The following is a 27,321-nucleotide window of genomic DNA, read 5'->3' on the forward strand; positions in this document are numbered from 1 at the left end:
GGTCGCGTGGATATGGCGCCATAGCGGCGGGAGTCCCAGTTCAGCCGACTTCGGCTTACAGGCGGGCTATGGGACGCGCGCATTCGCTCGGCAAACTCGTCAGGGTCCGTGAGACCCGACGACGAGCGCCGGGTGGCGGCTGAAGGCTGGGAGGACGCGGCGTGTGGTCTCTCGCTTTGCAAAACCTGAGGCGCGGATGCCTGGTTCGCAGGTGTGAAGCGACGACCCACCGGCGGCCGCTCTGGTTTTTGGTAGCGTGAAGTGCCTCCCACGTGCAAAGTTTAGCACTCGGGGGTCCGTGGCTGAAGAGCTATGACCAGTATTACCCAGTTGTTCGATGACCTCTGCGAGGCTCTCTTACCGGCCGTCCAGGCTCACCCGGGTCAGCGCCCCGTGGACAGGAAGAGGGCAAAGCTCAGCCTGAAGAGGGTAGCCTACAATGCTCTTTTCGCCAATCTGTTTCAAGAGGAGACTCATCAGCGGCTGCCTGACTCGGCGAAGCGCCCCGTGAAGAACAAGGTCCTCATGCTGTCCTTCGATTTGAGGGTGGGTGGCTTGGGGCCAGAGGCCGACCGTTTGGAAGAGCTTGTGGAGAAGTTGGAAGCAACCCCTGGCTGTCCTCTGGTGGAGGTGGAGTCAGTGCTGGACCTCTTGGTCCAGTTGGCGGGGAGCGGCCCCCCTCAAGTGCTGCGGAGAAAACGGGATTTCTTCTTTAACAACAAGCACGCAGGCCGAAACGTACCCTACAGCGGCTACGATTGCTATGACCTGAGTGTGTTTGAAATGGACGTCAGGTCACTTATCTCTGGAGAGGAGTATTTGTGTCATAACATGTTCCAGGAAGCCCTTCAGGTGATGGAGGCTACCCCAGGTACTGGCCTGCCCACCGTTGGGCGCTTCTCTATTGGTGACTCTTGTGGTGACAGGTTTGAGAGAGACACCCGGGTCTCACTCTTTGGTGCCCTCGTGCACAGCCGCACATATGACATGGATGTGAGGTTGGATCTGCCCCCTGTGCCGGACAGCGCGGACTTTTCTGGACTGGCCATTAAGGTAGTGTTTCTTTCCCCTCAGTATCCCTAGAGGTTTGGGCAGTGCCATGGTAACGCTGGAAAGCTCGTGTCCAGAACATCAGGTGACTGGATTGTTATGAGGGAGAGGTGTTGGAGAGAACTTACTGGCCTGGTCTTGCACAGGGATACTGCATCAAAAATAATTACACACGACTGTTCACCTTTTACCTCAGGTTAAGCCACTTTTCTTCTCTACTACTGGCAATTTAAATTAAATTAATTAAAATGAAATAAATCCTGTTCTTCAGTTGCAGAAACCACATTTCAAAAATGCCTGGTGTGCATGCTTTTTGTTATACTTTCCCACTTGTAACATGGATTTTTCCTGCCAGTCATTGAGTAAATTGCCATTGTCTCTTGTATTTTATTACTTTGTAAATTCTGTTAAAGGACAATCTGTTCCTACTCGGTTATTTTTTTTTTATTATGAAATACGTAGGCTGTTTCCAAGTTTAAATGATGCTACAGCAAAATCTCAGTATACATACATTTTTCCAGGTTTAGTATAGTTTTGTTTTTCTCCTGAGTGCTGAGGGGGTGGGGTGGGTAAAGACAGGTTTCAGGGTATCTCAGGCTGGCCTCAAACTCATGGAGATCTTCTTGCCTCATCCTACAGAGTACTGGGACTTCCATATGACTTTTTGTTCTTTTCCCTAAAATGAGGCCATGTATTATGTGAAATTAAAAATTAACACCTTCTGGGCTGGAGAGATGGCTCAGTGGTTAAGAGCATTGCCTGCTCTTCCAAAGGTCCTGAGTTCAATTCCCAGCAACCACATAGTGGCTCACAACCATCTGTAATGAGGTCTGGTGCCCTCTTCTGGCCTGCAGACATACACACAGACAGAATATTGTATACATAATAAAAATAAAATAAATATTTTTTAAGAAATTAACACCTTCTGTTTTAGGTAAATCTTTCCATGCAGCCAGTCTGGTTACAGACCCGGGAGTGCAGGAATTACAGGCATGCACCACCACACCTGACAGAAATTGATAGTGGATTATTTTTTAAATATTTATTTGTTTATTTGTTATGTACTCTGTCTGCAATTATGCCTGCAGGCCAGAAGAGGGCGCCAGATCTCATTACAGATGGTTGTGAGCCACCATGTGGGTGCTGGGAACTGAACTCAGGACCTCTGGAAGAGCAGTCAGTGCTCTTAACCTCTGAGCCAACTCTCCAGTCAATCGTGGATTATTTTAATTCTGTGATGCCATTGTGGAGGGGTGCATTGTGTAGTACATAGAAACTTGAGAAAATATAAAATATTTTGCTAGGTGTGTCCCTCTAGGGAACAAATGGATGAGGATAAAGTTCCGGAATGTTATGTCACATTTAAATGAATGCATACACAAAGAGATAGATAATGAACTGCTTTTCCTTGTGCTCTCTAGGTCCCACAGATGATGGATCAGTGGGAAGATGAAGGGTTCCAGTCAGCTTCTAATTTAACTCCTGACTCCCAGTCTGAACCAAGCATGACCCCGGATTTGGACCTGTGGGAAGCTGTGCTCACATATGAAGCCAGCAAGCGGAGGTGCTGGGAGCGCATTGGATGGTATGTGACCCTTTCTTTGCCTTTAAATGCACTGTGCCTTTGTCCCATGTCAACAGCTTACTTTGAAACCCCAGGCAATTGTCTGTAGAAACATCAGTGTTGAGATGAAGAGGCTGACATTTCAGGTAAGCTAGTGTACAATGGTGTCTGAATCCTATGAGGTGGGAGAAGAGGAGGGGAAAGAGCTCCCTACCCCTCCTCAGTGGAGTTAACTCTGCAGACCATACTTACAGTCTGTCTTTCCAGCAGGACTGCTAGACAGATGTCCTAGGGCAGCTAGCAGGCTAAGTGGTCAGTGCCTGGGAGATGCTCCAAGAAACTTATTACATGAGTAGAAGCCATGGGTGTGGTGCCTTCTGCTGATAGAAGCATCAGCCATAACAGCCTTTCCTTGGGTGGCTAGCATTGGCTAATCTGGAGCCACATATTCTGTATATATCTGGGGCCATGGGTTTTTTCCTTCCGTTCCTTTCCTGGTCTGAGTTGGTACCCTTTGGAAACACTCAGAATGAGAATTGAGGACATGTACTTCACAGACATTTGTTCATGGAGCCCTGTTCACACCCCTTTTGCTACTCAGTCTGGGAAAACAGCAGGGGAGCCCTGAAGTAAAGAGTCAGGGCTGGAGGAGCCGTGTGTCATCTGATGTGGCCTCCGGTTCCCTTGGGGTCTCTGAGAGGAACACATGGGGGAGTGATAAGGCCTCTCTGTGTGTAGGGCACTGCTCCTATGTGAGGAACTTTCCTAGGTGTGATCATAATTGCGCTTTTGGATCCCTCAAGCTCCCTGCTATGGTGATGATAGTGTCTTGCCTTTTAGTGGCTTCTCTGTCCTGTAACTTCACACTAGGGTTTTGGTCCTGTCTTGTTTGTACAAAGCAATTCTACCAACCCCTTACATGTTGAGAAATTGACCTTATAGCCCATTGCTTTCTTTGTAAATATTCATTATTGTTATTTCATCTGTTAGCTGGGTTGTTGTTTGGGAGACATGGTCACTTAGCTCATTTGTTATCCATTGTGAACACACTTTATCCTTTTGGTGGTCTCGGAAGCACAGGATTAGCCAGAGAGCTCAGCACAAAGTAGCACTCAGGCAGTGTTTCCTGCATGGAGGACTATATCCCCAAAGTCATGATGTTCGAGACAGGGTCTTGCTGTATTGCTCAGGCTAGCCTTAGATGCCTGAGCTCAAGGATTCTTCTTATCTCAGCCTCTCAAGTAACTGGTACTATACATTTGCATCTCTGTCCCTGTCATCTAAGGAACTTTAACGTAGGGTCGTAAGATGAAGAGCTCTACCGGTGTCTAGGCGAGAGAATGGAAATACTGATTTGATCATTTATAGGCTCCAGGGTTATGCGGCATGCCCAGAGGTTATTCATATAGAAATCAAGAAATGGGGCTGGAGAAATGGCTCAATGGCTAAGAGTACAGGCTGTTCTTCCAATGGACCCAGATTTGATTTCCAGCACCCACATAACAGCTAACAACTGTCTGTAGCAATTGTCAGAAGGGGATCTGATGTCCTCTGCCGGCCTATGAGGGTATGAGGCATGCATGTGGTACACAGATATATTCAACCAAGCACTCATGCATATAAAATAAAAAGAAATCTTAAAAGAAATCAAGAAACTAGTGGATGTGGGAAATAATGAAACAAAGCTTTTGTTGGGTCCAAAACATTATTTAAAAAGGTTTCCCGGGCTGGAGAGATGGCTCAGCGGTTAAGAGCATTGCCTGCTCTTCCAAAGGTTCTGAGTTCAATTCCCAGCAACCACATGGTGGCTCACAATCATCTGAAATGAGATCTGATGCCCTCTTCTGGCTGCAGGCAGACAGACAGAATATTGTATAATAAATAAATAAATAAATAAATATTTAAAAAAAAAAAGGTTTCCCATGTGCACCCACACACTGAGACAATGGGGATGTTCTATTGGGAACTCACCAAGGCCAGCTGGCCCGGGTCTGAAAAAGCCTGGGATAAAACCGGACTCGCTGAACATAGCGGACAATGAGGACTACTGAGAACTCAAGAACAATGGCAATGGGTTTTTGATCCTACTGCACGTACTGGCTTTATGGGAGCCTAGGCACCTTACTAGACCTGGATGGGGGTGGGTGGTCCTTGGACTTCCCACAGGGCAGGGAACCCTGATTGCTCTTTGGGCTGACGAGGGAGGGGGACTTGATTGGGGGAGGGGGAGGGAAATGGGAGGTGGTGGCGGGGAGGAGACAGAAATCTTTAATAAATAAATAAATAAATAAATTAAAAAACAGGTTTCTTATGGGCAGTTTGTTCATGTGGGGCAAAGTTTCACTATATAGCTCAGGGTGGCCTTGAACACTCTCTCTCTCTCTCTCTCTCTCTTTCTCTCTCTCTCTCTCTCTCTCTCTCACACACACACACACACTGAAAGTAAAATACATCTTTTGAAAAACAAACAAGAAACCCCATGCAGAATGTGCACTGTGAAAGACATGTAGTGTACTAAAAGGGTATGCAGGATGCTGAGGGTCTATAGTGTTGAGGATGCTGAGGGTCTACAGTGTTGTAGGATGCTGAGGGTCTACAGTGTTGAGGATGCTGAGGGTCTATAGTGTTGAGGATGCTGAGGGTCTATAGTGTTGAGGATGCTGAGGGTCTATAGTGTTGAGGATGCTGAGGGTCTATAGTGTTGAGGATGCTGAGGGTCTACAGTGTTGAGGATGCTGAGGGTCTATAGTGTTGAGGATGCTGAGGGTCTACAGTGTTGAGGATGCTGAGGGTCTATAGTGTTGTAGGATGCTGAGGGTCTATAGTGTTGAGGATGCTGAGGGTCTACAGTGTTGAGGATGCTGAGGGTCTATAGTGTTGAGGATGCTGAGGGTCTATAGTGTTGTAGGATGCTGAGGGTCTATAGTGTTGTAGGATGCTGAGGGTCTACAGTGTTGAGGATGCTGAGGGTCTATAGTGTTGTAGGATGCTGAGGGTCTATAGTGTTGAGGATGCTGAGGGTCTATAGTGTTGTAGGATGCTGAGGGTCTACAGTGTTGAGGATGCTGAGGGTCTACAGTGTTGAGGATGCTGAGGGTCTATAGTGTTGAGGATGCTGAGGGTCTACAGTGTTGTAGGATGCTGAGGGTCTATAGTGTTGAGGATGCTGAGGGTCTACAGTGTTGTAGGATGCTGAGGGTCTATAGTGTTGAGGATGCTGAGGGTCTACAGTGTTGTAGGATGCTGAGAGTCTATAGTGTTGAGGATGCTGAGGGTCTATAGTGTTGAGGATGCTGAGGGTCTACAGTGTTGTAGGATGCTGAGGGTCTATAGTGTTGAGGATGCTGAGGGTCTATAGTGTTGTAGAATACTGAGAGGGTCTACAATGTTTCAGTATGCTGAGGGCATGCAGTATATGCAAGTTGCAGAGCCCAGCTAGTTAGCTTGTGTTGCTTGTTTGCATGTGCGTTCTCTCTCTCTCTTTCTCTCTCTTTTTCTTTCTCTTTGATAGGACCTTTTATGTAACCTAAGCTAGATATGAACTCAAATCTATCTACCTTAGTGTCTTGAGCAGTGCCCTTAATATTTTTATTTTAAAGTAGCATGTAAATTGTTTTTTGCAGTCACCTTGGTAAGAATTTATGGATGTAGTTTCTGAAATTCCTAAAGGACATAATCTTACAGCAAACATTTTTTTTTAAGATTTATTTATTTATTATGTATAAAGTATTCTGGCTGCTTGGATGCCTACAGTCAGGAAGAGGGCACCAAATCTTATTACAGATGGTTGTGAGCCACCATGTGGTTGCTGGGAATTGAACTCAGGACCTCTGGAAGAGCAGCCAGTGCTCTTAACCTCTGAGCCATCTCCCCAGCCCCAAACATTTTGTTTTTAATTAAGTTTTTTTTTTTTTTAAATTTTTCGAGACAGGGTTTCTCCGTAGCTTTTGGTTCTGGTCCTGGAACTAGCTCTTGTAGACCAGGCTGACCTCGAACTCACAGAGATCCGCCTGCAATCCGCCTGCCTCTGCCTCTGCTGGGATTAAAGGCGTGCGCCACCACCACCTGGCTTAATTAAGTTTTTACACGAGAGCTTTTTAAAATGTAGGGTCTTACATACTCAAGATTGGCATGGTCAAGAGACACCATGCTCCCCTCTCCCGGGTAGACGTGATAGCTCTGCTCTCTGAGGCACACGCGATGAAGCTCCGACCCAGGATGAACGTAGGCTAGAATCTTCCCGGTAAGCACACCTTGGGATGCTACACACCTTATTAGAAATGGGCTAGTCCAGGTGCAAGAGTTAGCCGAGAAGAGGCTAGATATAATGGGCCAAGCAGTGTTTAAAAGAATACAATTTGTGTGTTGTTATTTCGGGGCATAAGCTAGCCAGGCAGCCAGGGTGCTGGGGATGCAGCCCAGCCGCTCATATTACAGCAGAATGGCTGTACAATGTAGCTGAAATTGGCCCTGAACTCCTGATCTTCCTGTTTCAGTCTTCGAAATCCTGGAATTACAGGCATGAACCACGATGCCTGACATTGCTGCACTTAATTTTTATTTATGTTTTAAAAATTTGGAAGTGCGTGCTGGAGACATGGCTCAGCAGTTAAGGACAGCAGCTGTTCTTCCAGAAGACCTGAGTTCAATTCCTAGGACCAACCCACAACTGTCTGTAACTTTTCTTTAATTTAAATTTTCCTTACTTTTTTGAGACAAGGTTTCTCTGTGTAGCTATAGTTGTTCTGGAACTCATGCTCTTCCTGCCTCTGCCTCCTGAGTGCTGGGATTCAAGGCATGGGTCACCATGCCTGGCTGTCTGTAACTTTAATTCCAGGGGCTCTGCACCCTCTTCTGGCCTTTGCAGGTACTGCATGCATGTGGTATACAGACATGTAAGCAAAACACCCATAACATAAAATTAATAAAATAATGGGGCTGGAGAGTTGGCTCAGCAGTGAAGAGAATTTGTTCTTGTAGAGGACCTGGATTAAATTGCTAGCACCCACATGGTGGTTCACAAACATCTGTAATTCTGTCTCTGGGGGATCTGTCACCCTCCTCTGGCCTCAGTATGTACCAGACATGCATGTGGTAAACAGATGTAAGTGCAAAGCAAAACACCCATACACACACAAAATAAAATAATAAAACATACATATGCCATACATACACAACACACAAGAACAATACTCTATGTGAGTCATGGCCTGTCCTTGTTCATCCATGACTGGATGCTGCTTTTGGGACCTCAGGGCATTTGCCTGAGAAACTATTGTAGCCTGGGAAAAAAGCACATCTGGCATTAAGTTCCATGCTGCCCCATCTGTTCATCCCCTTCTCTTCTGTCTTCCTCACAGCCCTCCTGGTTACCGAGAGGAACCCTACCTCACCGAGGCAGGAAGGGATGCCTTTGACAGATTCTGCAGGCTCTGCCATGGGGAGCTACAGGCCCTCAGTGGGGGTCTACTACAGGCCCCCAAACCTGTGCTGGTGGAGGAAAGCGAGCTGGTGAAAGACTCACTGAATGTTCTGCTGGGCGTTGTTTCTGCTACATTTTCTCTGTGTCAGGTGAGACGGGCTCATGGCTACCAGGGCCAACCTTGTATCAAATAGCCTGTGCTCTCTCGGGCATGCTCAGCATGTTCAGGGTAGGGTGAGGTCCAGTGCCGTGAGTGACAGGAAGGCCAGCTCTGTGGGCTGACTAAAGATAGCCACAGGTTAGGCTGCTATATGAATCAGTGTTGGAATTCTTGCCTGACATGTGAGAGGCCCTGCGTTCAATCCCCAATACTGTAAAACAAAACAGGCATTCTGTTTGAATTTTTAAGAGTATTGACTTACAGTTAGGTGTGGTGGCACACGCCTTTAATCTCAGCATTCGGGAGACAGAGGCAGGCAGATCTCTGTGAGTTTGCAGTCAGCCTGGTCTACAGGGTTAGTTCCAGTACAGGCTCCAAAGCTACGCAGAGAAATCCTGTCTCAAAAAACAAACAAAACAAAAACAAAAAAAGGATTGCCCTGGAACTGGAGTTATGGGGGAAGGGGGGTTGTGAGCTGCCATGGGTGCTGGGAACCTAATCCAGGAGCTCTGTAAAACCATTAAGTGCTCTTAACTCTTAACAGGAGCCTCTCCAGCCCTATTATTTTTTTCTTGACCTATCTAAACACATATGACACAGAATTTACTGCCCTATTAGGAGGCTGTGTCTGCAGACTCATTGTTCAACTTCTTGTAGGTAGATTTCTATTTTCTAGAGTCAGTTTTGTAAACTTATATGTTTCTAAGCAATTTTGCATTTGATCTGGACTATCTAATTTGTTGACATACGATCATTTTTATTTAAGTGTGTGTGTGTTCCTAGGGATGGAACCGAGGGCCTGGCACATGCTAGGCAGGTGCTCTACCACTGAGCTGTATCCCAGCCCAGATTTTTTTCTTTTTTAATTACATTTATTTCCTTGGGCAGGGACATGTGTCATGTGTACATGTGGAGGCCAGAGGACAGCTTTTAGGAGTTGGATCTTTCCTTGTACCGTATGAGTACTGGTGATCAAACTTGGGTAGGTCAGGCTTGGTGGCAAGCACCTTACCTGCTGTTTTAATTAGGTTTCCTATTGCTGTGATGAAACACCATAACCAAAAGCAACTTGGAGAAGAAAGAGTTTATTTGGTTTCCAGGTAACATAGTCTATCATTGAGGGAAGTCAGGGCAGGAACCTGGAGGTAGGAATGGAAGCAGAAGCCATGGAGGATGCTGCTCACTAGCTTGTTCTTTTTTTTGGAGCCTGTCCTGGAACTAGCTCTTGTAGACCAGGCTGGTCTCGAACTCACAGAGATCCTCCTGCCTCTGCCTCCCAAGTGCTGGGATTAAAGGCGTGCGCCACCACTGCCCCGCCTCACTAGCTTGTTCTTATGGCCTCCTCAGCCTACTTTCTTATACCATCCTGGGCCACCTGCCCAGGGGTGTCACTGCCCTCAGTGACCCCCCCCCCCCCCCCCCCGATCAATCATCAATCAAGAAGATGCGCCACAGGCTTGCCAATAGGCCAATGAGATGGGGACATTTTCTCAGTTTAGGTTCCCTCTTCAAAAGTGACTTTAGCTTGTGCCAAGTTGACATAAAAACTAGCCAGTACGAGGGCTGGAGAGATGGCTCAGAGGTTAAGAGCATTGCCTCCTCTTCCAAAGATCCTGAGTTCAATTCCCAGCAACCACATGGTGGCTCACAACCATCTGTAATGGGGTCTGCTGCCCTCTTCTGGCCTGCAGGCATACACACAAACAGAGTATTGTATACATAATAAATAAAGAAATATTTAAAAAAAAAAAAACTAGCCAGTACAACTGCTAAGCCGTATCACTGGCCCAGATTCTTTCTTACAACGGTGTTGAAATTGGTTGTTGTTGTTGAAACCATGTTTCTCTGTATCCTGGAACTTACTGTGTAGACCATGCTGGCCTGAAGTTCACAGAGATCTAACTGGTTCCACTTCTCAAATGCTGGGATTAATGTATGTACCACCATGCCTGGGTTGTGTGTTTCAGTGTCAGTATGTACATGTGAGTACAGGTGCCTGTGGAGACCAGAAGAGAGTGCTGCATTTCCTTATGAGCTACCCAGCGTGAGTGCTGGGAACCAAACTCAGGTCCTCTGCAAGAGCGGTACATACAAGTTCTTTAACTCCTGCGCCATCTCTCCAGCTCCGTGGCTTGCATTTTGTTTTCAGAACTTTCTGTTTGTGTGTCTTGGATTTGGGGAACTCTGAGTGGAAAGAAATGGTATCACATAGGGTCCTGATGTCTGACTTCTGTAACTCCTTTCTGCCCTGTAGCAAACTCAAGCCTTTGTAGTGGAGCTGGGTGTCCATGTGTCAGGTGCATCTCCTGAGAGCATCAGAAGCATCCTTTCAGAGGTGGCGGAGTATGGAACCTACTACACACGCCTGAGCCATTTCTCTCTACAACCTGTAGTAGGCTCCATGTGCAGCAGGGGCCTTGTGTTCCAGGTATGCCTTTGTGAGAACCATGCTACCTTCACAAAAAAATTAAAAGTTCAGAATTATGGGTTGAGAACCCCTCAATCCAAACTTCTTAAGAAGCTGGGTGTCTTCAGATTGTTTTACTTCATCTGTTATTTCATTGGAACCCTGTGTCAGCTGTTTTTGGGCAAGGGCATAGAGGGAGGCAGGTGTGACCATTTAGGGACTGAGGGCAAGGACCAAGTGCTACGAGAGGTGTGTGAGCCAGATATAAGCCACCTGTTCCACATTAGGCCCCAGTGTTTTGTTTGGTGTGTGGCAAGGTGGAGCTCCTGTTCTAACGGACTGATTCTTGAGGCACCCAAGATTTTCTGTTTTTTGGGAGACTTGCAACCAACTTGCATGCTGGTAGAATCTTAGAGAATCCTGGTAGCCAGGGCAGGTGAGGACAGGTGTGCAGGTTAGCAGAATGTTTTGCAGAAAACATGGGCAGGTATCAGGGAGTGGTGGGGGCAGGGTGCAGCCTAGGAGGAGCTGGGCCACACGGGTAAGGTCAGCAGGCAAAGGAACTACCCCACATTAGTTTTCAGGGGTGTGTTAGGAGCTGCATGGGAAAGGCCTTCCAGGCAGAACAGTGAATGGAATCCCTAAGCAAGGACCAGAGGCTGCAGGTGCTGTAGAATTAGTCTGAAAGGGACTAATTCTAACCCATTGGAGGTGAGGCTGTGGTTCCCGTTTTCCTGGCATGTAGGCAAGACAGGCCAAGGTAGGTGGACAGGGTTTGTTCCAGGGTGACCCTATCTTAGTGCGATGCGAAGGGGCAAAACCGTATCTGCGGCAGAGCCTATTCCTAACCTATGTTCTAGTAACGTTCTTCCTCCTGGCCGGGCTTAAGCCATAAATGCCCACTGCTTGGAAAATGGGGCCACCAGGCTATGGCCTGAAAGCACTGCCTTGTTTCCAGCTTGGAGGTGTCCTTTCAAGTCCTGAGTGCATGACTGCCTCCGTGTCCCAGCTGCCCTCCTTCTACTCCTTGCCCACAGGCCTTCACCAGCGGCATTAGGAGGTACTTGCAGTATTACCGGGCCTGTGTGCTCTCCACTCCGCCTACCCTGAGTCTCCTCACCATTGGCTTTCTCTTCAAGAAACTGGGCCGGCAGCTCAGGTGAACCTCAGCACAGTGGCCTAGCATGGCCCTCAGGAGCAGATGTGGGGCTTTCAGGGTAGTGGAGAGCCAGCTCTGCTCCCTGGCAGGGGGGCCAGGAGATTAGTCCTTGGCTGCCTCAGCAGTCCGTGCACAGCTGGTCACTATGTGCATTAGAATGTGTCTGCTGGCAGATAATACGGGAGGTGGACATGTTCTAGGCAGCAAGAGTTGGGAAGGTAGAGCCTGGGATCTGGACGCTATGAAGGGTCCTGTTGTGAGTGGGGTCATGTGGAACACAGACTACAGTGGGGTAGAGAGGGTGAGTGTTCATGAGGGGGTTGGTGCTTGTCCTCGTCAGACAAGGTGGGAACCTATCATAAGAGGGAATTAGGGAGTCAAGGTAAGGATGAGGTGGGGACACCCAGTGTGGATGTGTTAGTGCCATTTGGGAGGATAGCACAGGAAACAGTGCTGGGCAGGGGTCCAACAGGGTGCTCCGATCTGGTTGTTGGGGGTACAAATAGTTTTTAAAGCCTGTGTAGACCAGTTGCTTAAGGGGAAATGAATAATATTTAGCTTACTTGATCTGATCTGGTCCTTGGGACCCTGTGCTCCTGTCATCTGGTCTGATCCAGTTTCTGTGTCTAGGTACTTGGCTGAGCTTTGTGGTGTTGGCACTGTATCCCTGGTGACCAGTGGAGAGCCCAGGGCTGTGTTCCCCACCGTGAGTCATCCTTCCTTTTCCTGAGTGTGAGCTTGCATGCTTCCCTTGAGTTGTGCCTTCTTGTCCAGTGTGGTCTGCTTGCCATATTGCCTAGACGGGCAGCGTGCCGTACATTGCAGTGGTGTACACCATCCTGCTTCTCACTGTTTGCAGGGCGTGAAGCTCCTGTCCTACCTCTACCAGGAGGCCCTGGATAACTGTAGTAATGAGCACTATCCTGTGCTGCTGTCTCTCCTGAAGACCAGCTGTGAGCCCTACACACGGTGGGTGCCCTGTACTGGCCAGGCCTGTCTCCTGCAGTGCATGGGGGAAGGCTACACTCAGACCAAGTGTGTATTTGAGTTTCCTGTTGTCGGTCCACTGAGTGTTGGGGTCCGTGTGCAAGTACTCTGGATAAATGGGCGGACTCGGCAGGAGACCATGCCCAAAACTGCAGTATCACTGACAGTGTCCCATTTTACTCTGGACTGGCCACACTCAGCTGATGATCCTGCCTATTTGTCACACCCACCCGCCACCCACGCCTGACTAGCTCCGCCCTCCCCGCCATGTCCCATTATCCCACAGGTTCATCCATGATTGGGTGTACAGTGGAGTCTTCAGAGATGTTTATAGGGAGTTCATGATCCAGGTTAACCATGAATACCTCAGCTTCAGAGGTAAGTAGCCACTGGCTGCTAGGCAGTGCCCTCTGCCTGGGGTCAGGGCTGTTGTAACTGCAGATCATCCTGTTCGTCCATGTTCTGCCCAGATAAGTTTTACTGGACCCATGGCTACGTGCTCATTTCCAAAGAGGTGGAGGACTGTGTTCCTGTGTTCCTGAAACACATTGCCCATGATGTGTACGTCTGTGGGAAGACCATCAACCTGCTGAAGCTCTGTTGTCCCCGGGTGAGAGGGTCCTGCTAGTTGGTGGGGGCCTTGTGTCCAGGCGGGCAGTCAGATCTGTCTAGGGACTGTGTCTGACTGGTGGGTGCTAGTGTGTTGGCTGCCACAGTCCTCTGTGTGCGAGATGAGATCCCACGGTGCTCCTCAGCTTCTGATTCCACTTCTGCTGATGCTGATGGCCCCATACATGGTGTCTCCATTGTTGGGGTATTTGCTCTGTGGAGTCATCAAGGGTTTTCAGCTGCCCCCAGATTTAGGAATGAATTTTTCAGGGAAATGGCTATCTACATTCGTTGCCGCAAACCCAGTTGTGAAGCAGTGCTGGACTCTTGTTCCCGGCCTTGGCCATGTACTCACTGAAGCCCTTCCTCTTTGGCAGCACTACCTCTGTTGGTCTGATGTCCCTGTCCCTCGCATCTCAGTGATTTTCTCTCTTGAGGAGTTGAAGGAGATTGAGAAGGACTGTGCTGTCTATGTTGGGCGAATGGAGAGTGTTGCCCGTCACAGCTCTATCAGCAAGGAGGAAAAGGTACTGGCTTTGGGAGTTTGGCTTTCTCTGCGCTTCCCTTCACTTCCTGGGATTCTGGGCTTATGGAGCTCCCATCCCAGTGGTGGGCCAGTGCCAGTCTCAACAACTTCTTGCCTGGTACTAATGGGCAGTAGGGGACAGCCAGGCAGATTCAGGGGCAAGAAGAAGTACTGGGCATGGGGCATGTAAGGCAGAGTGGCTCTTTCTGGTGTCTCTGTTCTGGTAGTATATTTAGGTGGGGACACCCAGGGTGCTTGGTGACAGGTATTCAGAACAGGGCCTTTGGCCTTTTTATTTTTGTTTCTAAGTCTGGGTGACCTTGTCTGCATTCCAGGTTTTACCCATGTTTGGAAAATCTAGGCAGCAAGGCCTAAAGTTCCTCCACTTCAGTAGTCTTTACAAATAATGGGTGTGTTCCTGGAAGCAGCACCATAATTCTCCAGTGTACTCTAGGACAAGACATTAGTGACTGGCCAGTGCCAATCAATGGCAGCAGGAGAAACCAGGCAAAGACAGACTCAGGAGCGGCACTGCCCGTGAGCCCTTCACTTATCTCTGGGTACATAGTCACTTCCTATTCGCTGCTGCAAGGGGGAGGCCTCCCTGTCTTCCCAGCCTTGGGTGAGGCATCATCTGCTAACATTCTGTGTAGGTTGGGAAGGGCATCTCATAACAGTGGCCAGCAGCAGGTTGTTTTGGAGAACTAGGATAGTGTTCTTTCCACTCTGTCCTAGGAGAAGGGAAGGGCATTAAGATGTTTTGCTTATTGTATTTTAGGAATTGCGTATGGAAATTGCAAAACAAGAATTAATTGTCCATGCCCGGGAAGCAGCATCTAGGATCCTAACTGAGCTGAGTGGTGAGTGCAGTTCCAGACCTTTCCTCCACTCTGCTGGGTTTCCTGCTGGGCTCTTCACAATTGCATATGCCTCTCACCTTCTCTCCAAGACCGACAGATGTCAGAACAGATGGCTGTCGACACCAGGAAGCGAGAGCAATTTCAGCGGCTGAAGGAACAGTTTCTAAAGGATCAGGAGGTGGGTGGTCTGGGTTCTGGGTGGTTCTGACTCCTGGAATCTTTGACTTAGTAAACGAGGCTGTCTGTGTTGTGTAGCGACGCCTGGCGGCTAGACAAGAGGAGCTAGATGATGATTTCAGCTATGCTCGTGAGCTCCGTGACCGGGAGAAGAGGCTAAAGGCCCTGGAAGAAGAGCTGGAGAGAAAGGCCAGGTAGGGCTGTGTGGCAGCAGGTTCCACAGTGCTGATTTAGTACAAATTAATGATGGTTATTTTACGTTGTCTTCGTTTTCTTTGATGTTAGGTATCAATTCCAAGGTCCCAATGTTGCTAGGCAAGTGCTCTACCATTGAGCAACATTTCTTTTATTTGGCTGTTTTTTTCTTTTTTCTTCTCTTTTCCTTCCTTTTCTTTTCTTTTTTTTTTTGAGATAGGGTTTTTCTGTAGCTTTGGAGCCTGTCCTGGAACTAGCTCTGTAGACCAGGCTGGCCTCGAACTCACAGAGATCTGCCCGCCTCTGATTAAAGGTGTGCACCACCACTGCCCTGCTGTGCCTATATCAAAACAGAAAGACTAGTAAGTCTGCTGGACCAGAATGTTCTCCTGGGATAAGGGGTTAGAGCTATGCTCTGGGGTCCAGCCCCAGTACACATATTATGTATTTGCTGACCTGATTGTTCATTAATATTATTTATTTTGTGGTGCTGTGGAGCCAACTTTGGGCCTCGTGCATCCAGGTAAGCACTACCTTTGAACCATGTCTACAGGATCTTGCTGTGTACCCAGCTGGCTGTAAATTTCTAGTCCTTCTGTTTCAGCCTTCCTAGTGCTGTGATTATAGGTGTATGCCACTACACCTGTGGCTGTTTGTTTTTGGACAGGGTTTCTCTGTGTAACAGCCCTGACTGTCCTGAAATTCACTTTGTAGACCATGCTGGCCTTGAATTCACAGAGATCCGCTTGCTGAGGCTGGATTAAAGGCATTAGCCACCATGCTGGCCTTTTTTTTTTTTCCAAACCTGTTTCTGGCCCAACAGAGCAATGGGCCATTAATCTAGCACAGTTCTTGAGTCTGTTTCCTCTTTGTGTCATTAGTCTGTCCTGGAAACTGGCTCATTGTTTCAGTGGAAGGTGTTTATAGAAGGGACTGGCTACATATTCTTTGGTGCCCTTAAGCTCAGCTGTTCCAGCTTAGATACTGTTTACAAGGCAAATGAAGGGTTTGCCTCTGGCTTGTGCTATGTGCATACACACACACACACACACACACACACACACACACACACACACACACACGTAGATACTCTGTTCACATAAGAGGAAAACAGACATAGAGACCATGTTCCTGACTTGTACCAGCCAAACTGGAGATGGTGCATTGTGCCTCAATGCCCAGTAGTAGGAGGCTTGGAATCCCCGGGTTTTCATTGATTTTGTTCTTTTTGCCAGTCTCCAGTTCTCTTGGATTTGAACATGCAGATGGAAGAGGTCTACTGTGCAGTAAAGAAATATGGCCTGGTTCCATCAGGCTGACCTCAGCCACCTGCTTATTCTCTTATCTCTGGCCATGTACATTTTTCTTCTGGCAATTTGTCCACCAGCAGTGCCAAGTCCCATGGGGCATCTGTCCATTGGAGCCTTTCAGTGTGGTGGGCAACAAGGCCACCCTGAGAGCCCAGTCTGTTGTGGGGAAGATGGAGAACAGAAGTCTTGGGAGGGAGCCTACCTGGAGAGCCATCTTAGCCTGAGCATGCCCACCAGCTGGTGCAGAGTGGTGGTGGTGACCATGTCCTCTGCCTGTGACTTCAGGCAGGCGCTGGTTGACCATTATAGCAAGTTGTCTGCAGAGGCAGCTCGTCGGGAGCAGAAGGCTCTGTGGAGAATCCAGAGGCATCGGCTGGAAAGCGCACGGCTTCGTTTTCTCCTCGAAGACCAGAAGCGCATTCAGGTATGGCAGTGGTGTCAGCTGCCAGCTCTTGCACACAGTTATGTCCTCACGCCATCCTGTTGTATAAGGGCACAGATGGTACTTGCTGAGGCTCAGGCTTCCAGCCAAACCTGGACAGTGAGTGGGCAGCAGGGCCAGTGGCATCTGTGATGGGTGAGGGGTACTGTGTGAAGGCTGTGGTGTGTGCCAGCTCTGTTGGTCACTATACAGAGCTACTGTGTCTTTTCTGTGGGCTTCAATTTCAGGAGATGCTGAGCGACATGGAGGCTCACCAGCCCCAGAAGCCGCCGAGTGTGTTCCCAAGCACGTGCTCTCAGGTAATAGGCTCTAGCAGGATCTTGGAAGCCCTGCTGGGACTCTGAGTTAGATGCTCTGGCCTGGTTGTCCTATGTCCCTCAGCACTAAGTAGGTGTTGGTCACTGAGCTCACCTGGGAGACAGGGTTAACTGACTGGAGGAATTCAATATGTCCTGTGTTTCAGGTCACATCTCCGGGTACTGAGCATGCAGATGAAGGCCGTAGCAGTGATCTGGGGTCCACAGAACAGTGTTGGGATTGTCTAAGTCTACCCGGTGCATCAACACCATCAACCCACAAATCTGCAGCAGAGGGAGCTGATAACTCTGGGGCTGGACAGGCAGAGGGAGCTGGGCTGTTCTCTACTGGTCTCAACATTACAGACTTTCTGCCTATGGGTCCTGGGATTGAACAGCCTATGGATAACATTGGTGCTCCCTTCTTAGAGGTGGCACTGCAGACCATCAGCTCAGACCTACCCCCTATAACTCCAGGGCCAGCACTCACAGCAGCTGGGCCCCAGCCTGCCCAGTCAGAGTATGATTTCAATACTGTCCTGAGGCCAACTTTGGCCACCTCCTCTTTACCAGGACCCTTCCAGGATGTCCAAAATAGTTTGGACAGTGAAAAGCAGCATCTACTGGGGGACATGCCCACAAAACTTGATTCATGTGTCCATGACATGCAGGAGACTTTGCCTTGCCCACATCTACTCAAGCAGGACACTCCTGAGGATGGGAACTCCCAGCCTGTGGGGCAGCTCCTTGAACATATGTCAGAGAGTGCTGTCCCCATAGAGAGCCTTGCTTCTGGAATGTCTCCTTGCCAGCAACTTAGGAGCACTTCCACATGTGTGTCAGATGCCAGCATCAAGCAGGAGGACTATATGTCAGACGTGGCTCTTCCTCGGCCACAGTGGAACATCCATGGACATGTGTCGGAGGCCAGCATCGGAGCTGGGGAGAATGTATCAGAAGTGGCTCCTCGTAGGCCACGGTGGAATATCCATGGACATGTATCAGATGCCAGCATCAAGGTAGGGGAGAATGTATCAGATGTGATTCTTTCTCGGCCACGATGGAACATTCATGGACATGTGTCAGATGCCAGCATCAGGGTTGGGGAGAATGTGTCAGATGTGACTCCTTCTCGGCCACGTTGGAACGTCCACGGACATGTGTCAAAGGCAAGCATTAAGGTTGGGGAGAATGTATCAGATGTGGCTCCTTCTCGGCCACGTTGGAACGTCCACGGACATGTGTCAGAGGCAAGCATTAAGGTTGGAGAGAATGTATCAGATGTGGCTCCTTCTCGGCCACGTTGGAACGTCCATGGACATGTGTCAGAGGCAAGCATTAAGGTTGGAGAGAATGTATCAGATGTGGCTCCTTCTCGGCCACGTTGGAACGTCCATGGACATGTGTCAGAGGCAAGCATTAAGGTTGGAGAGAACGTATCAGATGTGGCTCCTTCTCGGCCACGTTGGAATGTCCATGGTCATGTGTCAGAGGCAAGCATCAGGATTGGGGAGAATGTGTCAGAAGAGGCTCGTCAGCCACGTGACTGTACTCAGCCTCCCTTGATTCTGGAGGAGCCCTTGCCAGAAGCTGAGCCCGACCTACTCGAGCCCCATCAGTGCTCTCCTGCCCGTGTGTCCCAGTCAGGCCTTTGTGAGGAAGCACAGAGCCCTGTTCTGGAATGTGGGCCACAACTACCTAAAGAAATGAAGCCTACCACCTGTTGTAGCCCTGGCAGCACAGAAGAAGGCAGCCCAACCAAGCCCCCTGTTGTAGCTGAGGCTGGCACGCTAAGAAATGGTATCCCTGAGGAGACAGGTGAGAGTGGGCACTGATGGTGGGGTGGGACCATGGCACAGTAGAAAGCAGTGTCAGGCTGTCTTCTGAGATCCTTGTTTGTCAGCCAGGATTGAGTTGCTGCTGTGGGGTTCTGGAGGGGTTCTCTGGGCCAGCCTTATTGTCCCCTCATCAGGTACTGGGGACTGTTGGCCCTCCTACCCATTTTGTATCTTTCCAGGTCCAGGGAGGAACAGGGATGCTGAAGACCTCTCTCCATGGCCTCCAAGCTCACAGGTCAGGGGACCATGTAGGGAATGTCACCACATGTGGTTCCTATATGCCCATTTTCAGCACAGGCAAAGTGGGGGGACAGGGCAGAGTATACTGGGTGGGGATGCAGTTCTTGAGGTTGACCTCTTTTTAGGAAGACACAGCTGTCCCAAGCAGCCCAGGCCCTAGTGAGGAGTTATCGGACACAGAGACTGAGGCCAGACGCTGGGGCAAGGAGCAAGCCTATTTGGCAGACCTCACAAAGCTCTACCACCTGGAGCAGTACCCAGACAGCTATGAGTCTATGTGTGAGTGCATCAGCTACAGTGGGCAGGTGGGGGCTGGAGGTGCTCTAGGCCACTGCATGCCTAAGTTTCAGCAAGTCTATTTTATTTCCCACAGCAGAACCTCCTGTTGCACACCTGGTACACCACATGCTTCCCCAGGCCTTTGCTTTCCCTGTGGATCCCCAGGTTCAGTCAGCAGTAGATGAGAGCGCAGTGCAGCTAAGTGAGCTGCTGACCTTGCCTGTTCTTATGAAGCGCTCCCTTACCGCACCTCTGGCTGCCCAGTGAGTGCCGCTACCTGCCCAACTGCAACTACCTGCCCTTTCCTGCCTGCCACCCTAACTTCCAGCTTCCCCCCACCAGTGTCACCTTGGTGAACAAAGCTGCAGTTGACTATTTCTTTGTGGAGTTACACCTGGAGACACATTTTGAAGCGCTGCGGCATTTCCTGCTGATGGAAGATGGAGAGTTTGCTCAGTCTCTTAGTGACCTGCTCTTTGAGAAGGTTGGAGTTGGAATCAGGCTGGCCAATAGAGGTGCTGTAGGTAGGATGTGGGTGGCTGCAGGCCTCAGGCCCACCCAGTTCCTAGCAACATGGTGACAGTGCTGCTTGGGCAGAACTTGGGTTGCTAGGCAAGTAGGGAGGGAAGGACATAAACCTGGAACTCCTTGAAACATCTTCTCTTCACTTCCTTAGTTAGGGGCTGGACAGACACCTGGGGAGCTGCTCAACCCATTGGTCCTTAACAGCATCCTGAGCAAGGCACTGCAGTATAGCCTCCATGGGGACACCCCACATGCTACCAACCTGTCTCTTGCCCTCAAGTACCTGCCTGAGGTGTTTGCTCCTAATGCCCCTGATGTGCTGAGCTGCCTGGAGCTCAGGTACAAGGTCAGCAGTGTCCTGCCATGGGTGTGGAGGGGAGGCTTGTCCTGCAGCTGCAGGTGCTAAGTGGGGGTTCCTAAACAGGTTGACTGGCCCCTCAACATCGTTATCACCGAGAGCTGCCTGAACAAGTACAGTGGTATCTTCTCCTTCCTGTTGCAGTTGAAGCTCATGATGTGGACACTCAAAGACATCTGCTTCCACCTCAAGCGCACAGGTAGGGCCTGGCCTAAGTTCATCCCATGTGTGGCTTCAGGCTGACGCTCACCCTGTTTGTTTTCCAACAGCCCTAGTGAGCCACACAGCTGGCTCAGTGCAGTTCCGCCAGCTGCAGCTGTTTAAGCATGAGATGCAGCATTTCGTGAAGGTCATCCAGGGCTACATTGCAAACCAGATCTTGCATGTCAGCTGGTGTGAGTTCAGAGCCCGGCTAGCCGTAGTGGGTGACTTGGAGGAGATCCAGCGGGCCCATGCTGAGTACCTGCACAGGGCTGTTTTCAGGTGAGACAGGCACCTGCATTTGGGTGTGCCCAGGTCACTGAGCAGACCACCAGCAGCTCTACCCTCTACTAGGGGCCTACTGACAGAGAAGGCAGCACCAGTCATGAACATCATCCATAGTATCTTCAGCCTGGTGCTCAAGTTCCGAAGCCAGCTCATCTCTCAGACCTGGGGCCCGGCTACTGGCCCCCGTGGAGCCGAGCACCCCAACTTCCCACTCATGCAGCAGTCCTACAGCACCTTCAAGTACTACTCCCACTTCCTCTTCAAAGGTGAGCCCTCCTTTGGGCTGGGCTGCTGGGGTGGCAAGGCACAGGGTGGGCAGGGTCTGAGAGTTGAATGCTTCTCCAGTGGTGACCAACCTTGTGAACCGTGGGTACCAGCCTCACCTTGAGGACTTCCTGCTCCGCATCAACTTCAACAACTACTACCAGGACTCCTGAGGACAGACAAGATCATGGTGCTGCATCTCCATTTGACCTGTCTGGGGCTAGGGTAGTGAGCACACAGACAGACCTGAAAAAGCTGCTTTATTTAGCGGCCTGGGAGTTTTAACAGGTGTCAGGCCCAGCCCTTTGGGGCAAATGTGCAAACAGGCTACAAGGCTTATTTAGCCCTGTTTGTACCACTTATAAGCATGAAACAGCTCCTATACTGGCATGAAGCATAGTGTGCTGGGGGTATGTTGAGTGCTAGGTCAGAGCAATACTGCTAAGGTGGTATCAGACAGAGATGGGTCAGGTTTTGACTGGAAATCTCTGCCATCATGGAGAGACCATTAGGGTAGGGATCCCAGTGGTCTCAGCAACTCAGCAGCGCTGGGGAAGCCTCGGGAGACTCCAGACATGTGAGGACACCGAGGCCTTTATGAGGATCATGTTACGCAGAGTTCTGCCGCCCAGAGGGGTGGCCTGTTGCTATAGGAACACTGCTCATCAGTGGTCCTTGCCACTGCTTCAGGGCCTGTGGCCTCAGTGGCTGCCTCGTCACTGTAGTAAGGAGACTCTAGCAGCTTCAGGACACGTCGCACCTAGAGAACAGGTGAGAATTAGGTGAGGGCATATTTAATGGCAGCCCTTCCTCCCAGGGACGTAGTAGGCACAGGTGTGCACTTGCCTCAGAAAAGTCTCCGTTTTCAGCAGCTTCAATGGCATTCTGTGCAATATAGTTCCTTAGGACGTACTTGGGGTTGTTGGCATGCATGATGCGCATACGTTCGGCCTGCCAGGCAGCAGTGTCTCCGACGTCCTCCTTCTCCTTGTCCAGACGGGCTCTGGAATCATATCCCTAGCTGGGTTTTCCCAACAAGAAAAGCTCGCTCCATTCCCCCCAATTCAGAGCCATCTGCAGCCACCTCTTTGTGCCATTGTGCCAAGGAGCCCGGACAGGTGACCCTGGAAGTTGCCTACCTGTACTTCTGTAGCCAGGTTTCCCAGTGGTCTGTGTTTCTGCTCTGCAATTCAGCGGGGCTCAGCTGTTCCAGCCGTGACTGTTGTTCTACACGCTCTAGCTCCTTTGTGACATTTGCTTGAGTGCCAATGAGTGCAAAGAGCTGTGGGTTCGACTGTGCAAGCATCAGCATCATAGAGAGTTGCCTGCAGGGAGGGGCGGCATGGGAATACCTCAGCCAGGGGGCAGTATACAGACTTTGTCTTGCTGTGAGGTTGGCTGCTTTGTAGATAGCCATATGACTCAGGTCCTGGGGCAACTTTCAGATTGCCCTGGACCCAGGCATTGTAGTTAGCTGAGGAGGTCAGAGACCATCTGACCGTGGTGTTTCCACCAAATCTGAAGTGCCATTTCTTCTTAATGATTACTGCTCCAGTCTCCACTAAATTCCATCTGCATGACTAGCCTCTGTGTTGTTATTTGATAGCCATAAGCCACTACCAGCATTTCCCACATCTCTGGACAGTGTGCACACCATGTAGGAGATGGTATGGGAAGGCACAGTATGCTTGGCATCTCCATCCCAGTCCACGTGTGTTCTGCTTTCTTTGTGTTAGTGCCCTGGTCCTCAATGCTGCAGAAATGTGGCCTTACTGCATTTCATGCACAGGAATGGGGCAGCTGCAAGGCTCCCGGTGCACCTGTGAAGGATTCTTACTGGCAGTCTCCAACCTCCCTGCTGTTTCCCTTCTGAAAAGAAATCTAAGGGTCTGCTCACCGTGGATCCATCTGGGGTCGGAAGGCAAGCCTCAGCTCTTCCAGAGAGGCACACTGGGAGGTCAGCCTGGTTAGGAACTCTGCTGAGTCCGATGGTTCGGTCGGGAAGGAACTCAGCATATAGAAGGTGTTTGTGAAGTCAGCACCTGAAAAACGAGCTGCTCAGGTGCTGGGAGGCAGATGCCGGCTCCTTAACTCCTGCCCAGCCCATTTTCTTAGCCACCAGACATCTGTTACAAGTCCTTTGTAGGTTACCTGAAAAATGGATTGACACTGACAAAAACCAAGGCTAGCATGGGAGCCCCAGTCACAGTGCCTGCCTAGAGCACCTTGATATACCTGTTTACAAACATACTTGATACACTGTAGCTGTCAGCCTGACCTAGCAATCATCTTTACTTGGAACCGTGCAACTCCTAAGCAACATACACAAATAAAGGGGAAATGAGGGCTGGTAAGATTGCTCAGTGGACAATGGATATGGCTTACTGTCGTATGTACTGGCCCGAGTTTGATCCCCCAAGACCCAAATCATGGAACTATAATTGACTCTTAGAAATTGTTCTTCTACCTCTGCCATGTACAACACTGTAGTATGCATGCGGACACAATAATTTCTTAAAAACATAAAATAAAGCCAAGTGGTGGTGGCACAAGCCTTCAGGCGGATCTCTGCAAGTTCCAGGACAGTCAGGGCTACACAGAGAAACCCTGTCTTGAAAAACAAATTTATAAAATGAGAAATCAGGTGTAGCAGTACATACCTATAATCACACAGTACGTAGCAGGCCGTCAAGTTCTAGGCCAGATAGCAAAATCCAGTTTATCTTGTGCTTACAGCTGTGGCACATGTGTGGAAGTCAGAGGACATCTTTATAGAATAAGTTCTCCCCATCTTTCCGTGGTTCTGGGAGTCAAACACAGGTCCTCAGGGTTGGATACTGGAGAACAAGCTCTATGTGATGGGCCATCTCACCAACCTTCCCAGTCTCTATATGATGCATGCACAAGAAGGCCAGAGCAAGATCTCTGCTGCCTTCCTCTATTGCTCTAGGCCTTGCTTCATTCAAGACACTCAACTGGAAGCGCCCTCCCCCACCTGCAATGTTGAGGTTACCTGCCTTTTTATGTGGGTGCTATGGGTTAGGGCTTGGGTTCTCATCCTTGCAGAGCAAGCACTCTTATCCATCATCTCCCCAGCTCAGCACCCAGTTTTAAAACAATGTGGCTCAATGGATAGAGCCACTTGCCACTGTGATTGACAACCTGTGCTCATTACCCAGGACCAACATGGTAGGAGATGGATTCCTGCAAATGACTGCCATGCTTGTAGGGCCACAGGCACATCTGCCTCCACACACAGAATAATAATTTTTTAAAAGGCCAGGCACTGTGATGGCACACATCTTTAATCTTAGTGCTCCAGGGACAGAGGCAAGCAGATTTCTTGAGTTTGAGGCTAGCCTGGTCTACATTGTAAGTTCCAGGCCAACTAGGACCTACACAGTGAGACCCTGTCTCAAAAAGGTGAAAACATGGGCTGGAGAGATGGCTCAGAGGTTGAGAGCACTGCTCTTCCAGAGGACCAGGGTTCAATTCTTAGCACCCACATGGGAGCTCACAACTGTTTTAACTCCAGTTCCAGGGCTTTGACACCCTCACATAGACATACATGCAGGCAAACATCAATGAACATAATAAAAAATTAAAACCAAACCAAACAAAAAAACCAATGGGGTGGCCTGACAGTAGTGGTGCATGCCTTTAATCCCAGCACTTGGGAGGCAGAGGTAGGCAGATCTCAGTGAGTTTGAGGCAGCCCGGTCTACAAAGTGAGTTCCCGGACAGCCAGGACTGTTCCATAGAGAAACCTTGTCTCAAAACAAAAAAACCAAAAATGACTCAAGGGGATCATTACCATAGACGCTGGATATTCAGCATTAAAAATGGAATTAAATTCAGACATTTTACAACATGGAAGAACCTATGGATCTTCTGTGTAGTAGAATCCATCACAGATAAATCCTACTGAGGTTCCTAGAGTGGCCAGTCAAATTTACAGAAAACAGAATGGGATGTTTGGGAGGTAGATGGAGAACATTTAAAGGAGACAATTCCAGTCTGGGAAATGAGAATGTCCTCAGTGCCACTGACTGACTATTTGCCCATAATGATGGTTCTGTGACTCACCAGTCTGATGCATGGTCTCCAGAAGCTTGGCCACAAGTGTCCCATCTTCTTCCTGCTCCACTCGAATAAGGCCCAGCTTCTTACGCATCTTCTGTAGATAGTGCCTTTGGAATTCGCTGTCAAACTCCTCTGCTAGGATGGCCTCACCCAGAGCAAGTGGCAGCTCAGGCTCCAGGGCTTCAGCCAGTTTCTGCAGATTCCACTTGCACACCTGAGGCTGCTTGCTATATGTGTAGCGCCCAGCATTGTCAGAGGCATTGCACACATGGTCAGGGTCATATCTGCCACACAAAGAAGTGCTATCAGAGGAGACGCAGTGAGGGCAGGCTCCTGGGGAAGACTGATGACTAAGCCAATGCGACCCTACTCTTGCTCTGTCAGGTCCTGTGGGCCCAGGCCAAGAACTCTAGAATAGCTGTACTTTGTTATACCTGAACACAACCAGTTAAGCCTCAAGGCCAGGGGGAAGCTCCTTGGAGACCATATAGACTTAAGCTATTGGATATAGCACCTCATCCTTACCACCTGTCTCTGCTCTGCCCCCTCCCCCGCACTCCCATTCCTTTGACCCACTTACACCCTGTCAGTGAAGGGACTTGTTCTAACTCCTATAATCCTATCATTCAGGAGCCTAAAACAGGAGGATCATAAGTTCAGGACCAGCCTGGATTACACAGTGAGTTCCAAAAAACCCCTTGATTTCTGGCTTGTAGGAATGGCTGACCAGACACTGCTGGGAATGAAACATTGAAAAAAGGCACATGAGCAGCATGTAGGCCTCGCTGTTCCCTGCTACTTTCCCATACCCATGACCCCTATGCTGTGGCCAACAGGCAAAAGCTCCATCACCTGTTACCCTAAGGACATTACCTGTCCAGGAAGCCAAAGGGTCCATAGTCAATAGTGAGCCCCACGATGCTCATGTTGTCAGTGTTGAGTACACCGTGGCAAAAGCCAACACACTGCCACTCGGCCACCATCCGTGCTGTTCGTCGTGTCACCTAGAGCAGGACAGGCTCTGGTTGCTCCCTCCTGGTGGTCCCTTGAAGCACATCTGCCCTTCCTCATGCCAGAGCACCCAGCGTATCTCCTGGATGCCAGTGGGCTTTCTCTAAGCAGATCTCAGTCTAGGGCCCTCTATAAATACTCCCTTTACCACTCAATGTTTCAGAATTATGTTTGGGGTGAGTTGATTTATATGGACCTAAGTTCCATTTTTACCACCTCTTCTTTTATCTGCTACCAATTCTGGATAAAGCATAAAAATCAGCATCCCAGACTGAGGCCCAGGAAAACTCCACACTTGTCAGTTTCTTATTTCCTAGACATTCCTATCCCATCTCCACACTGGGTGCTATACAGCCAAGCCACCAACAGCCCACCAGTGACCCTGAACATAAGTCCAGTGTGGCCTGGAGAACAGGAGCCCAGGCACAGGACTACAGCACAGCCCCTACCACCCAAGCAAATGACCTTTTGTGCCTCATCTGTGTGAAAAGCCCAGGAGTTCCTGGGAACCAGGTAGTACTGGCCTTCCAGTTTCATGACAAAGACAGGAGCTTAAAGGGACAGTGTAAGTTCACCAGATCACCCGTTTCTGTGTGAGAGCAGAAAGCTGAGCTTCACAGCTCCTCCTGGTGCTTTGTGGCTATGTCACACCACATCCCCAGCAACTGTGCCAGAGGTGGGAAATAGGAGTGACATGGTGTGGGACAAAGCCCCACGGACTCATGCTTGGAGCATTCTGCTGACCAGCAGTAATAACTTGTAGTAGTCGTCTAGCCCAAGCCACACAGAAACAGAACTATGCCTGGTCTTTGCTTGGCGGGGGGGGGGGGGGGGGGTCCACATCTCTTCTCTCCAAGTTGAGATACCACGTGGGTATGCTGGGTTGAGGCCACCGACCCATGCAGTAGGTATCCAGCACTCAACAGTGCTTCTGTCCATGCGTCCTTCCTTCCAAGACTAGCTGGGCCTCTTACTTCTTATAGGTGTACTCAGCACCAGGTGCCTTGTCAAAGCATCAAAACGCCCTGGTGTATAGGGTGTGGCGACACATGCCTTTAACCCCAACACTC

General features: G+C 49.5%; 2 protein-coding genes across 4 annotated transcripts in view; one reads left to right on the forward strand and one right to left on the reverse strand.

Moving 5' to 3' along the window:
* On the forward strand, positions 1-22,740 carry Tubgcp6 (tubulin gamma complex associated protein 6). Of its 3 annotated transcripts, none has more exons than XM_041671882.1 (25): positions 1-1,053; positions 2,472-2,635; positions 7,975-8,185; positions 10,451-10,624; positions 11,641-11,762; positions 12,393-12,468; positions 12,622-12,731; positions 13,036-13,127; positions 13,220-13,359; positions 13,736-13,885; positions 14,663-14,744; positions 14,834-14,922; positions 15,000-15,115; positions 16,712-16,850; positions 17,096-17,167; positions 17,332-18,982; positions 19,182-19,237; positions 19,368-19,521; positions 19,616-19,784; positions 19,864-20,005; positions 20,198-20,392; positions 20,471-20,603; positions 20,674-20,887; positions 20,960-21,159; positions 21,239-22,740. In XM_041671882.1, the coding sequence occupies exons 1-25, from the start codon at positions 313-315 to the stop codon at positions 21,328-21,330; spliced, it is 5,484 nt and encodes a 1,827-aa protein (XP_041527816.1). In that variant the 5' UTR covers positions 1-312; the 3' UTR covers positions 21,331-22,740. The 3 variants fall into 3 exon arrangements, with proteins under 3 accessions (XP_041527816.1, XP_041527817.1, XP_041527818.1); XM_041671883.1 differs by having other exon boundaries at positions 21,008-21,159; XM_041671884.1 differs by lacking the exon at positions 21,239-22,740 and having other exon boundaries at positions 20,974-21,150.
* The window catches only part of Selenoo (selenoprotein O), an 11,616-nt gene continuing 5,695 nt past the window's right edge, over positions 21,401-27,321 (reverse strand). Inside the window, exons 4-9 of the mRNA XM_041671885.1 lie at positions 26,114-26,244; positions 25,244-25,524; positions 23,055-23,199; positions 22,297-22,482; positions 22,004-22,160; positions 21,401-21,917 (exon numbers count right to left, since the gene is read on the reverse strand). Of these exons, the coding sequence (XP_041527819.1) occupies positions 21,753-21,917; positions 22,004-22,160; positions 22,297-22,482; positions 23,055-23,199; positions 25,244-25,524; positions 26,114-26,244 (1,065 nt within the window). The 3' untranslated portion in view covers positions 21,401-21,752. The remainder of the gene's footprint in view (positions 21,918-22,003; positions 22,161-22,296; positions 22,483-23,054; positions 23,200-25,243; positions 25,525-26,113; positions 26,245-27,321) is intronic.

Source organism: Microtus oregoni, unplaced genomic scaffold (assembly GCF_018167655.1).
Source record: "Microtus oregoni isolate MIOR12 unplaced genomic scaffold, Mior012 000022F_ref0000154, whole genome shotgun sequence".
NCBI lineage: Eukaryota > Metazoa > Chordata > Mammalia > Rodentia > Cricetidae > Microtus > Microtus oregoni.